At 34.3% G+C, this 13681-nt stretch overlaps 1 protein-coding gene across 1 annotated transcript in view; it reads left to right on the top strand.

Moving 5' to 3' along the window:
• Positions 1–13681, top strand: part of LOC106464191 (citron Rho-interacting kinase-like) — a 26817-nt gene continuing 13136 nt past the window's right edge. Inside the window, exons 1-8 of the mRNA XM_013924316.2 lie at positions 1–21; positions 223–363; positions 544–651; positions 2774–2933; positions 3332–3643; positions 4147–4354; positions 10553–10795; positions 11331–11427. Of these exons, the coding sequence (XP_013779770.2) occupies positions 1–21; positions 223–363; positions 544–651; positions 2774–2933; positions 3332–3643; positions 4147–4354; positions 10553–10795; positions 11331–11427 (1290 nt within the window). The remainder of the gene's footprint in view (positions 22–222; positions 364–543; positions 652–2773; positions 2934–3331; positions 3644–4146; positions 4355–10552; positions 10796–11330; positions 11428–13681) is intronic.

Here is a 13681-nt window from a genome sequence, read left to right as displayed (position 1 = left end):
ATGGCAAAACAAGGAAAAATAGTTAGCTTATTGAATATAGCTAAACTTTATTTTGTTTCCACAAATACTATTTTTGTAGTACATTCTGTGTATGCACACTATTTTACAAAATGTATTTTTTAACTCAAAACTGCAGATTATATGAGAATTTATAGTAAGAGAAACACCTATACTTAAGAAATGCTGTCACTATTAGAACATTTGTTTTAAATACTTTTACAGGCAGCCAAACACATTACTCAAATATCATCATTGAAGGCATCAAACCTCAAGCTTACCCAAGGTTTGGAAGAAGCCCTTGAAAAGGTTAATCAGTCTAAGGAACAAATTGAAGAACTTTACAACACTATGGAAATCAGTAAGGTATGGAGTTGATTTTAATAGTTGACATAGTTATTTAGATTTAAAAATTCTTGGCATTCTCATATTTTACACATGTTAAAATGTTTTTTGTTTCTGAAAAGAAATAGCAGTAGGTGTTAGAAAAACTAATGAAACAAATATATATGTTTTTAACTGGAATCTGCTTATTGATCCTCATAGGTTTCCCATGAACATGAAAAAATAAAACTCCAAGAAACGATTGCTCAGCAGACCAAACTTATTGATTTTCTTCAAGCAAAAGTTGAGGGTTTGGAAAAGAAGAAAAAAGTATGTTCCACTGATTAAAATACAGCTTTCATATGTGTAATGTAGATAGTTTACCTGTCAGTCAATAAGTAGAATGTGTGTAGAAGAAATTTGGATTGTGTTATTTTCCATCTTCCTGGCACACCATGTATTAATAATCAGCCAAATGTCATAACATCTAATCAGTAACAAAAGAGTTTAGGTTAAGATAATCAAGTGCCAGTAAAATTAAATTTGATTGGCTGTTCTATGTGATGATAACCAATTTCTGAAATCTCAATAATATAGCGGATGTTTATATTGTTTCAATGGCAACAGGAGTAGGAAAGCATGTGTTTGAACAAGATGACAAACTGAGTAAAAGTTATTATAAAAACCATCACAAGAAGAAATGAAATTGACAAGAATGTAAAAAGTTGTTTTTGATGGGTTTTTACTAAAAGGAATGGTGTAACTTTCAACGATTATTGGAAACTGGAAATGTATTAATTTTTTCACTTCAAGTTAATAATTTGCTGAAAATACAAGAGCTTCAGTCTATTTCATTGGATAGGAGTTTTAAGTGCTCACCAATAGAAATATATAATCTAAGTTGTTCAGTAAGGCCCAATATCATACTTCTTCATCTGTTTTTAATAGCTTGTGACCAAATTTTATATTTTGTTTGATATGATGATTTTTACCATTCAATGCTTAAAGTGTATAAGTGCATTTTTTATTTTCATAGGCATGGCCTTTTATTTTTTAAAAGGTCTAATTAAATATAAACTTCCATACTTTCTTGAAGAGTACTCCTTTCAAGAGCCTTTATGATTCACTATTGTTTTTAAGCTTTCTGGTGATCATCTAATAATGAAGGGTTTTCAAAATGCAAAAGTAATGTTACATATAATTTTTTTTTGGTGTACAACTGTTTTGAAAACAATATCTTTTCTAATGATAGTTTTATTTAATTAATCATGTTTCTTAATCTGCAACAAGCTTTTAAAAATTACCCAGGAAAATAAATTTAAAAAAATAGAGAAATGTTAATAGATAGCCCAAAAAAGAAAACAGAATATCAAATGTAATATGTTATAGATTAAATAACAGGTTCAATAAACTTGCAAAGTAAAGATACAATAGCTTAAGGACATAGCTCTACTACTAGTGTAAATACTTCAGGGTACAAATACAGTAGCTTAATGACATTACTACTAATGTAACAACTTCAAAGTACAGATAAAGTAGTTTAATGATGTAGCACTACTACTAGTATAACAACTTCTGTCATACTGAATGTTTGACCCAACTAATGTTTAATGTCTATTTATGCACTTTGCTACATTATAGTTTTTTCTGTTTAACCCATTAATGATAGTTATATACATTTATACACATGCTATTATTATTAAATAACTGATATTACCAAGATGAATTATTTGAAATATCCGAAATCTGATTTAATGTTATAGTAATGAAAATACTAGACTGACGTCCTAAATTTTAAATAAGAATATTCTTTTCAAATAATTTAATTCCTGATAAAGTATAAATATATTAGATACAGTTGTAAATGATTCAGTAGCTGAATAAGATACTGTAATGGTTACATTATTTATTTTAGATATTTCTTTTTGTAATATTTCATACAGCCATAATGTTTAATTTTTTTTTTTTGTAAACATTCAAGTGGAGGATTGAAGGCTTTGTGACATGAAAGTTTATCTATGTGCATCTTGACTGTGTGTATTAAAATTAAATTTAAGATATTTCATTGGTAGCATTGTCTTGGTTGTTGGGTTGTGGATCAGAATGTTCAAGGTTTGCACCATAATGTTATTAAACATGCTCCTAATGCTATAAGAGTAACTTTAAATATTTCTATTTATTGTAATTAGAGCATTCAGTCACTATTAAATTGATTAAACATTTCCCATATTGTACACTAATATATGGCAGTTCCAGTCTCATCTTTTGTCTACCAATGTTAAATGAAGATAGACCTTACATATGATTAAACAAAACTGTATAGTGTGAGACTTTCAGTTATATAATATTGCAGATGCTTTGACATTTTAGGTAAATATATTGTTTTGGTAGCTTTGACTTGTCTAGATAATTATGTATGTGTGGTATTCAGATATTACATCAATCTTTATAGCGTTTCTTTGGCAACAAAAGCAGAGAAACAGGATCATCAACAATTCCCCTACAGTGGCGTGAATTGGAAGGTATGCTTGAGAGAGAGAGGACAAAATGTAGAAGATTACAAGAACAGCTTGATAAGTCTCGAGCAGAAGTCATGGCCTGTAAAACAGATAGTAAGGCTTAGTTACCAAGCAAAATTATTTTGTTTATTCTATTTCTAGTTCTTGATTTATTGAAATTTCATTTGACTTTCCAGTAGTATTGAATTCCATTTAGCATTAATACAGTTTTTTTCATGAAATAGAGTGGCATAGTTGGATTTTAATTTTTTTGTTTATAAATGGTTATGTTAGGAATAAGGAATCATTTCAAGAAAAAGTTTGTTTTAAAATCATAATGTTGATAAAATAAATGTCATGAATTACTATAATAGGAATTAATATGTATAGATTTGTTACTTAGCACCTTCATTTTATTCTATATAGTGATATTTAGAATCAGAAAAGTATATTTTTTGTTAGTTATATATTAATGGTGCTTTATTAATACCGATGGTATTTGTTGCTATTAGTTGGACATATTTCAAAGATTCACGGTGACCTTGAAAATACTAGCCACTTATCAGTTATTCCAACATCACCGAAGTCACGTGCAGTACTCTCTGCATTGGCACTTTCTCCCGGTGTTAACATCAACAACAGTACTGACAGTCCAGCCACCTTCATTACGAAGGAAACAGCATCTGTATATCGCAAGCCACAAGGGCAACGTATGCATCACAACATACCTCATAGATTTCAAGAGGTTCTAACTATGCGAGGAACTAAATGTGCTGCATGTCTAGACTCCATTCACTTTGGTCGAATTGCAAGCAGGTGTTTAGGTAATGTGAATTGAGATAAGCTTTGAAAACATTAACTTGTATTTGTATCATCATGAATTTCCTTTTATCCTCCTCCTTTACAATAATTTTTTTAGAGTGTACTTGATATTACATGCTTTTCTTTACAATAGTAATAGCATAAAGAAATAATTTAGCATCAATATCTATTTTTCAAGTATCAAATGAACTGTTTGCTGAAGTTCAGCTTATATATGTTGCAAAAGTGTGACAAACAACAAAATACAAAACTATTCCAGTAATGATGTCTTCCATTTCAGTATAGTTTTTAATTTATCTCAATATTTTTTTCTTTTGACTTTTATATTTATAAATATATATATTTATTTTCCCATTACTATACTGATAAATGTACTATATGTAATCTTTTAATTTTAGGCTATAACGTACAGAAGTATAAACAAAAAGAAATATAATGCACTTTTCTGTTAATTTTGTTTTGTAAAAGCTTTCTAATTTTCAGTATTTTCCTGATACTTTTATAGAATGTGAGGTGACTTGTCACATCAAATGTTCTACATCCCTTCCTAGCACTTGCTGTCTACCATCAGGATATGTCCAGCACTTCACTGACACTCTAAAAAAGAAAAATAGCAATAAATCTCAACATCGACCATCTCTGAAGGTCACGTTTGCTGACAATAGTAGTGAAATGACTGCAGATGTTACCCAGGGCTGGGTTAAGCTTCCAAGGTTTAAAATTACTCTGTTTTCATAGCGCGAGTTAAAAACAAATTAATATGCAACTATGAACTTCATCAGATTTGTAGTGTTTCCAAAACAGTACTACCATTTTGACCTTGATTTGCCCTCTAAGCATTGCTGAAAAATATTTTGCTAATAGCGCACCAGTCTATTATACCCATTTATTTTCGTGCCCTTTCAGAACATGTGCATATAATGTGACTACCCTCCACCAATCATATTGTGCCACCTATACTAGTGCAGGTAGCTCCCTCTACTATTATAGCACAATCATCACTTTCTCGATTGGAATTAGAGTGTATAGACATGTGTTTACTTTGCTCCATGTGCTTGCTTTTTTGTTATGATTGTGTTTCAGTCCTTCATCAGTTTAAAGTCTTTACTTTTGAAGTTTAGTTTTGTTTTTAAAAGAACTCTTCCTTCATTTGAATTCAAATTTTATGGTAGTGGATGACGAAGGATGGTAATGTCACTAGTCCCTAGCAAGATAGGTTGACGATATCTACCGAGGAAATTCAAGCTTTAATTTGCATGGAGTTGGACACTTTGCTCAGTAGTTGGTTTGTTCTCCCTGAACTAGCTTCTGAGAAAGAATTTATTCAGGGGGAAGATAATTTGGACTTTTTTGTCAGTCACATAATTTTGACAGGCAGAAGAGTTTGCTGACCTTGCCATTCCTAAACCTTGTTGATCAGGTATGTCAAATTTTAAATGTTTCACCTTTAACCTTTGATTCCTTTCTTACCTTGTTGGGTGAAGAACCTCATTCTGATTATTATGTTTTCCTCCTTCATCTGACATCCGAGTTCATGCTCAATTTTCTATGGCTTACCAGTGGGCCTTGAATCCCTTTTTGGTTTCCCAACATCTGGATTCTCTCCTTCCCCTGTGGCTTTCCCTGACCACCCTTTTGCATATTATTTCCTCATTATAGTTGTTGTTTCAAGCCTTTTGCCAATCACCTGATCAATTTTCTGATGAGCTCAGGACTCTCCTGTGGTCTACTCTGGCCCATTTATTGGCATCTGCACTGTCCCTTAACCTTGTTATTATGTTGTTTGGATTTGCTGAGTAGAAACGCATTACTTGAGGGGATGCATCTTCCCTGTCTATTTAAAAGGATCTTGGTCAGGCCCTGTTCCTGCATAAAATGGTTTTTGAGGGATTGTCCTGAGTCTTTGGAGTCTAGAGTTGATGTAGCAAAGTTGCATTCCTCCTTGTCTTCCCTAGCATCTTGATTGGCTATTCCCACCCACGATTCAACATTTTGAGTTCCCCATGCCCCTACTTCCTCTCCCCATTTCTTACCCTATTCCAGGCATTCCTTACCCTTGTGTTTTCCGTTCCTGTTCCTCCAGGGGTCACTGGTATATGTGACAGGATGTAGTTTCCAGGGCAGATGGGGGCTAGATTGCAACACTTCTCAAACCTTTGGTGTATCTGCACAGTGGATCCGTGGGTTCTACAAGTTCTGTCAGAGGGTCTTTGATTTCAGTTCAGTTCCCCCCTATCCTCTTCCCCAGTTTCCTTCCCTCCTCCTCAGGATCATGCCTCTTCCAGTCGTCTCGCCGAGTTAGTTTGGGACCACCTACACAAAGGAGATATTGAACAGGTCATGCCCGCTCATCTGTAATTTTACTCCCATCTATTTGTTGTCCCTGGATGAATACCTTTCTGGAGACACCTCTTGTTCACTATGGAGTCCTATCTCTTTTTGGTGGGTTATTTCCCTGGGACTCTGGATAACCAAGTTCAATGTGATGGATACCTATTTTCATATTCCCTGAGCTCCAAGGTCACGTCGTTTTCTTCGGGTTTTGTCACAATGTCTGTGTCTTCTGTGCACTGACATTTGGTCTGGCATAACCTCCTTATGTGTTCTGTTGAGTAGTTTGCTCATTTGCTTGTCATCTTCACTCGTTGGGTCTCAGGACTCATCATTACATGGATGACTGGCTTCTGCTTGCATGTTCCCAGGCCCAATCAGTCTATCACACCCGATTACTTCTTCGATAAGCTGCTCAGGTGGGGTTTCTTATCAATTTGGAGAAGTTCCTTCTAACCCCTACACAATATATTATTCATTTCGAGTTTTCTTCAATAATCATCTTAGTCAGGCCCAACCTTCTCCATTTTGGCTCAGGGATATAGAGTGGGCAGTACATTCGCCTTCTTTCACTGCACAAGAGTTTGGAAGCTCTCGTTCCTTAGGGTCGGGCACACATGCATTCCCTTCAGTGGATGCTTATTGACCAGTGGAACTTATCCCACGATCCCTTGATTTATCCTTTCGTTCTCTGGCCTGGGATCAGGACCGACCTTACAAGGTGGCACAGCAGGGAAATGACCACAGTGGGGGTTACCATTCCTCCACCTTATCCCAATGCTCATTTGTTCGCAGATGCTTTCTTGGTAGCCTGGAGAGCTTCTCTCAAGTCCAGAGAGATTTCGGGTCAGCGGTCAGTTGTGGAAACTACATTCCATATCAACCTTCTCAAACTATTGGCTGTTTGTTGGGCTATGTGTCATTTCCTCCCGCTCCTCCGGGGAAGGGTGGTAGTGGTTCATTCCAACAATTCCACTGTCATCAGCTATATTGCCAAACAAGGGGAACTAAGTCCTGGTCTCTGTGTCTTCAGACACTTGACATCCTGTACTGGTGGCTGAGTGCTCGTTTCATCCCACCCAATTTCAGTGGGTGTGTTCTTGCCTAGGAACACCACATATAGATGCATTTGCCACTCACTGGAATGCCAAACTACCTTCCTTTGGGTCTCCTGTTCCACACCCCTCAGCTCTGAGAGTGGATTCATTCAGTCAGGATTGGAGGGACCTTCATCTATATGACAGGTCATTTCCATCATCCAAACCACTCCTTGTTGTATTTTGCTACTTGCTCCATATTGGCTGGCTCAGATGTGGTTCTCTCTGCTCTGTCCCTCACTGGTACAGCAGCCCCTGCCTTGACCTCTGTCCTAGTCGATCCTCTGACACCCACAATCAGACATATTTCATCCGGATGTCACCAAACTTCATCTTCAAGAGTGGCTTTTGTCCTTCTCTCGCCTAAGCTCAAGGAATCACTCCTCGTTTAGTATCTTTCCTTACTGGTACCAATTGGCATTTCTCATTGTCTGTGTACCAAAGAAATTGGTCTACCTTCAGATGGTGGTCCTTTTGCCATGGCTTCCTTCCATCTGTTTCTTGTCTGTCCCAATTGTTTATCTGGTTGTTTGATCAGGGTTTGTCCATGTCAACATTTGCTAGTTATAAGGCTATTCTGTCAAACACATTCTGTTTCTTCCGATTCTGTAAAGCTTATGCCTCCGCAATTATTTCCCTCCTTTTCCATTCCTTTCATCTTGTTCATCTACCATGTCTTTTTGTTCTTTCAGATTGGGATCTCAGTATTATTCTTTATTCCTTGTATGGTTTTCCCTTTGAACCCATTGCTCCATGTTCCTTGTATCCATCTTTCCCAGACCTAATTCCTTTTCATCCTGGCATGTGGTCATCATCATTCCAATGTTTATGCCATTAATGTTTTCTGTATCCTTTACCATTCCTCTTATGTTATCTTTTATCCAGATTGAGCCTTCCTTCCTAATACAACTGCTGCCTGTAAAGGTTGTTTCACCTTTTTTTTCCGCTTCTTTACCGTCTATTTCCTGCCTGTACTCACATTCTAATCTGAAACATTTTCTCTGTCCTATGCATTCGCTGCATTGTTATGTGTCTCATACCACCACCTTTCATGGCACCCATTCCCACCTATTTATTCCCTGAAATCTCTCTGTTTCCTGGGATCTATCTCTTGTTGCCCTTACTGGCTGGGTTTGGGAACTCATACAGCTAGTGTATTCTGACTTGTTCATGGAAGGTTGCAGGCTGCACAATGTTGTGGACCATGGAAGTTTCCTCCTGAGTGAGATTGTACAATGAAAGAAATCAAACTCGTAACTTATAAGTACCCACTCAGTGAGAAGAGAGCTGTCATTATTATGATTATTGAATAGGCAATAACATACTATTTTGGATCCAAGGTGCTTCACTGGATGTTTCTGCTCGATTGGACTGCACGTGACTTACTCAATAGAATCCCAAGGCACTTCCCCTGCATGTTTTTGTATGGGCAGACTGCACTTGGGCAAATCCTATATATTCAAGGTGCTTCTCTCTCTGGGTTTTGCCTGGGCAAACTGCACTTGGCATAATCTGACATATCCCAAGGTACTTATCCCCAGATGTTTTTTGCTCGGGCACACCTCACTTGGCCATAATATTATATATCCAAAGAGCTTCCCCAGGATGTTTTTTGCCCAGGTGGACTGCACTTGGTATAATTTATCATATTCCAAGGCACTTCCCCTGGATGTTTTGTGTCCAGGCAGACTACACTTGGCATATTCATATACAATTTGTGGTACTTTAGCCCTGTACCACATTATCTAGCACCTTACTATGACTGATTATTCCTATATCACATACTATGATCTACTGCATATGTGGACAAATAATGCACTATCTGTTGACAATGGGTTGATTCAGAATTATCAGACAAAATTTCATATCACTACTTGTTTTTTTTTAAGAGGAAGATTGCTCTTGTTGTTACCAGTAGCCTTGACAAGACATCAGTGGACTCGCTCCAGTGTGCCAAGGAATCTTCCCTTGGCACATAATTCTTTGAGCCCCATTGTTGATTATATACTAGACATTTCGTACCTCCCCTCTATGCTGATTCATGTCATAGTTATACTGCAGTGCTCCAAAGCAAAGTGCTGTGCACCTTTTTCTTGAGTATATGATGCCTGCCTCATACATTCTGCCCTATATATACTACTGTTTCATTACTGGACGAGGAGTATACCTGTTCTAGAAGTTGTGCTATACCTTACTATTTTCTGGCACACCTGTTCTTTTCAGGCAGTTGTTATCCACTTATTTCAATATGGTCACACCTGTACCAGCCCCTCCACATTTTCAATGTGGGATTCTAGCTTTGGGTGTGGGGAGGTAGTGCCATTTCAGAAGTTAATGTCTTCTAACACTGAAAATGTATTTCTGATAGGTACTTACCTCCTCTCACCCACTTCCCACTGATAGTAAGGATAGTGCTAGAATAGTAGAGGAAGCTATCTGCACTAGTATAAATGGCACAGTATGATTGGGGGGAGTGTAGTCACATGATATGCACATGTTCTGAAATGGTGTGAAAATAAATGGGTATGATAGACTGGTGCAAAACATTAGTGAAAACATTTTTAGCAATGCTTAGAAGGCAAATCAAGGTCGAGATACATTGGGTGATAGGAGGTAAGTACCTATCGGAAATACATTTTCAGTGTAGGAAATTGTTAACTTTTGAGCTCTCTTGTAGGAACTAATTATTGTTTTTCTATGATCTAGATAAGAGATACTTCACATTTATTCATTTCAACCACACCACTACTTCAGTCTTGAAATAATAAAACAGTGAACTTTGTAATCATAATTCTAAAGTCAACTGTCAAGTGCTTACCAGTGTATCAAATTTCAAAGTTTGATTAAAATGAACAGTTCTAATTCTACTTCAACAATTTTTAGCTAAGAAAGTATTTTAGAATTGGTATTTTGAGAATTATTAGCAGAATAACCTTGAGTTTTATCAACTTCTGTTGTGACTCATTATATGTATCAAACTAGATTTGTTTATGTTGTTTTATCACTTATATTTATGTGAATTATTTCAAGTATCATCTTTAATATTGCCAAAACGTGTAAATGCACCATGAAATAGAAATATTATCCAAACTATAAATATTATGGTTTTTTTTGACAGAGGGTTATTTTATAGTTGAAGCATAATTTAAAAAAATTGATGGTTTTAAAGAGATCAAATTTTTAGGTTCATGAAACACAGAATAGCATCATTTAGATGTTGTGATAAACTGTGAATGATGTTTGGTGTACTATTTTTAAAATAAAGAAGTAAAACATTTTTAAGCTTTTTTTTTGTTTGAAAATCTGACTTTAGTATATTTTGTTATATACTGACAAAATCTAAACCCAAGTTTCAAAAAAGGAATTTCTGTGAGTATTAGGTTATAAAATGAGAAATAAAACAGCAAAAGAAGCACCAAAATCTAGAATTATTTTTATAAAAGGAGTGAAAAATTAATTTGTTAAATTCATCTTTATTTATAGAAGTGGTAAACAAGGTTGGGAAAAACATTACCTTCGATTAGAGAATAGAACTCTCTTCATTCTTGACAAAGAAAACATTCAAAGCACCTCAGCCACCGACTCTATCAATTTATGTCCTGTTGATGGAGAAGTGTTGGTTACTAGTGCTGTTTCAGCTACCGATCTTATAGGAACAGCTAAAACAGACCTGCCTTATGTCCTGAAGATAGAATCCTTCCCTCACACCACCTGCTGGCCTCCCAGGTAATAGACTGTTTTAGTTTTCTTGAAAATGATTAGTGTTAATATTTCTCATCTTTTTCAACTTCTGACTTGTACACAATATGTACTATTGTCTAGCTATTTAAAATGTAATGAATGCTTTATTGAGAAACTATTCCATTTTAATAATCTTAAATACTAGTATTTAGATGTAAAACCAAATTGAAAAACTTATATTTTTATCTTAGTATTTAGTTGTATAAAGAAATTTGATGGACCATTAGATTAATATTGTAGATCAAATAGAACCTTGACTTGTGTAGTATCATTTGTTTTAAAATTCTGTACTAGCTTTACTTATTGTTTTGAAATATTAAGAGTAGGTGTAAAATATCCAAATGTAAACAAGTTTTTGGTTAAAACATTTTTATTGTAACAAAATGTTTTTAAAACATAAATTGAGTAGCTTTATTCCTTTAGTAAAATAGATTATAATGTTAAGGATTAAGAAAACATTGGAAGAAGGAAATTTAGTAGAAAGGAACTGTAGTTATATAATATTCACTTTCAATTTAAGGTGTTTGTATATAATGGTGCCAAGCTTTGCTGAGAAACAGATGTGGGTATCAGCTTTGGAGTCTGTGGTAAAAACAAATGAAAAAGTTAAGGATGAGGTAAGTTTAATACACTGCATAAATTATGTATTAAACACGACTAAATAAAAGAAATTATACCAAGATATTTTTGTTTTAGTAATTAGATAATTAAAAATGTAAGTGTAAGAGCCCAGTGACTAAATGGTGAAGCAAACTTGCAAATTTTAATGTATTTTGTTAAACAGATTAATTTCAGTATATTGTCTTTGTAGTGACCAGTGAGCTCCTTTCAGTTGTCAAGTGCACACCTGCATATCAAATTTCAAAATTTGAATTAAAATTTATAGTTCTAAATATATATATATCATCAATTAACAACTGAAGAAAATATTTCAGAATTGATATTTTGTCATTTTGTAAGATTAATTTTGATTTTTGTTTGCAAATAATTTCGGTTATAAAAAATGTTTTTTTTCTTTTGGGAAATTTTTCTATGCATCCCAAAGAACAGGTTTAATTATTAATTTCTTGTTTCTCACCTAATTTTCCTTTTCTATTAGTGATTTTATTACTACAGCCCTTTCAAAAGGTTTTATTAGTTCTAGTTCACCGAAAAAATTTTGTCAATTCATTTTTGAGCTGCATCTCAAGGAATGGCTCTGAGTTTTTGTTCTTTTTTTTTTAAAGTACAAACTTATAGCTTGAAGCTCCGTCATCTCTTGACCAATTTGAGATCTAATTACAGTTTTGGACTCAGGAGGACAAATCTTTTGATTGATGTATTTGACCACACCCAAAGTCTCATAGGTTAAGTTACTCTAATCGTGTCTAAAAGAATATCTATTTAAGGGTAGGCTGGTAGAGAACCTGAAGAGTAATAATATCGAATCGGGTATGTGCTTACCTCACACGTGGTATTGCTGGCACACAAAAATATAACTAATTAAAAAGAAAATAAAGGTTTCTTAGATTAATTTGCTCTAATCCTGCCTAAAAGAATTTCAAGTGCCATAGCTATTGAGGATTCCATCTTGTTTATGATTTATAGCTAGAAGTGGTGACTACTGAATTGGGCAAAATAAAGTATTAAAAGAAATGTGTAATGTATATTAATCAAGTTGAAACTGTCTAGTTATATAAAATGAAGTATTTTTTATATGTTTTAAAACAGTGTCCCAACAAAATTTTTGAAATCTCACAAGCTGAAAAATAATATAAATTCTGAGTAAAATCAAAGGAATTATATTCAGCCAAAACTAGATACTATTTAAAGTTTCTTTTAAGTTTCAGAGATTTTGGTTTAGTATTTTCACTTAAAGAAGGAAACATTCTTACCTGGAAAAGGTTAATTACACCCAATCCAAAATAATTGCTACACAGTAGCAATTGATACTTCAAACTATCATAATGAGTGTGTGTGTACAACAGAATATGCACTGCTTACGTAGCTGCAATGTCTTAGAAAAGTATGATGATGGACTGGGAAATATCCTTATGCAAATCTTTACTCTGAGGGGTTTTTTTGGGGGGGGGGGGGTGGATGCAAATTTTCTTCAATTTTGTGGATTTCAATGAAATTAGATTTTACTTGAAGGTATTTAACTGATTGTATTTACTCAAACAACCAGCTGTTTGCAGTTGCTTTGAGGCTGTTGCTCTTGTTTTATAATATCAGTATTTCATAAATTTTTTGTATGTTCGCCACCTATTTTTAACATGAAAACTTGAAAATTATGTTTTAGATATATGACTTGTACAGTTCATTCTCTCTCTCTTTTTTTTTTAAACTTAATTTTCTACCTGTGGCAAGTAAAATCATTTATGATTCCCAAGTAAAATTTGCAGAGAGCCTAACCATTCGAAAATATATGATTTTAGGAAAGTTTATTCTTTACTAACTGGAATTTCTCCATTGAGAAGATAAAATGTACTGGGTATCCAGTTGACTCTGAGAGGCCTAATCAAAATGAAAACTTAAAAAGTACACTTAAACATAATATAAGGAGGTGTAATATTATTGTAGTAGGTTTTGCTAGGCATTCTTTCCTTGCATTAATACAGTATTTTGTGTTGAAGGATCTGAAGTGATAGCTATTGTGAAGCAAAGTCAGTAAAGAAACAATACAAACAAATAGCTGAAACTAAAATATTGTTGTAAGCAGTGCCAAAGTACATGTTAGTCACAAGAGTATTTTAAATGCATAGAAAATGTAAAATAAAAATCAGATAAGAATTACAATCATATTCAATGTTTATATATATATATATATATATATATATAGAGAGAGAGAGAGAGAGAGATATCACTTAATCTTTAGTATAGCTGCAGTGA

The sequence above is a fragment of the Limulus polyphemus genome, unplaced genomic scaffold (assembly GCF_000517525.1).
Source record: "Limulus polyphemus unplaced genomic scaffold, Limulus_polyphemus-2.1.2 Scaffold1584, whole genome shotgun sequence".
Lineage (NCBI taxonomy): Eukaryota > Metazoa > Arthropoda > Merostomata > Xiphosura > Limulidae > Limulus > Limulus polyphemus.
This window is presented reverse-complemented; position numbering and strand designations above follow the sequence as displayed.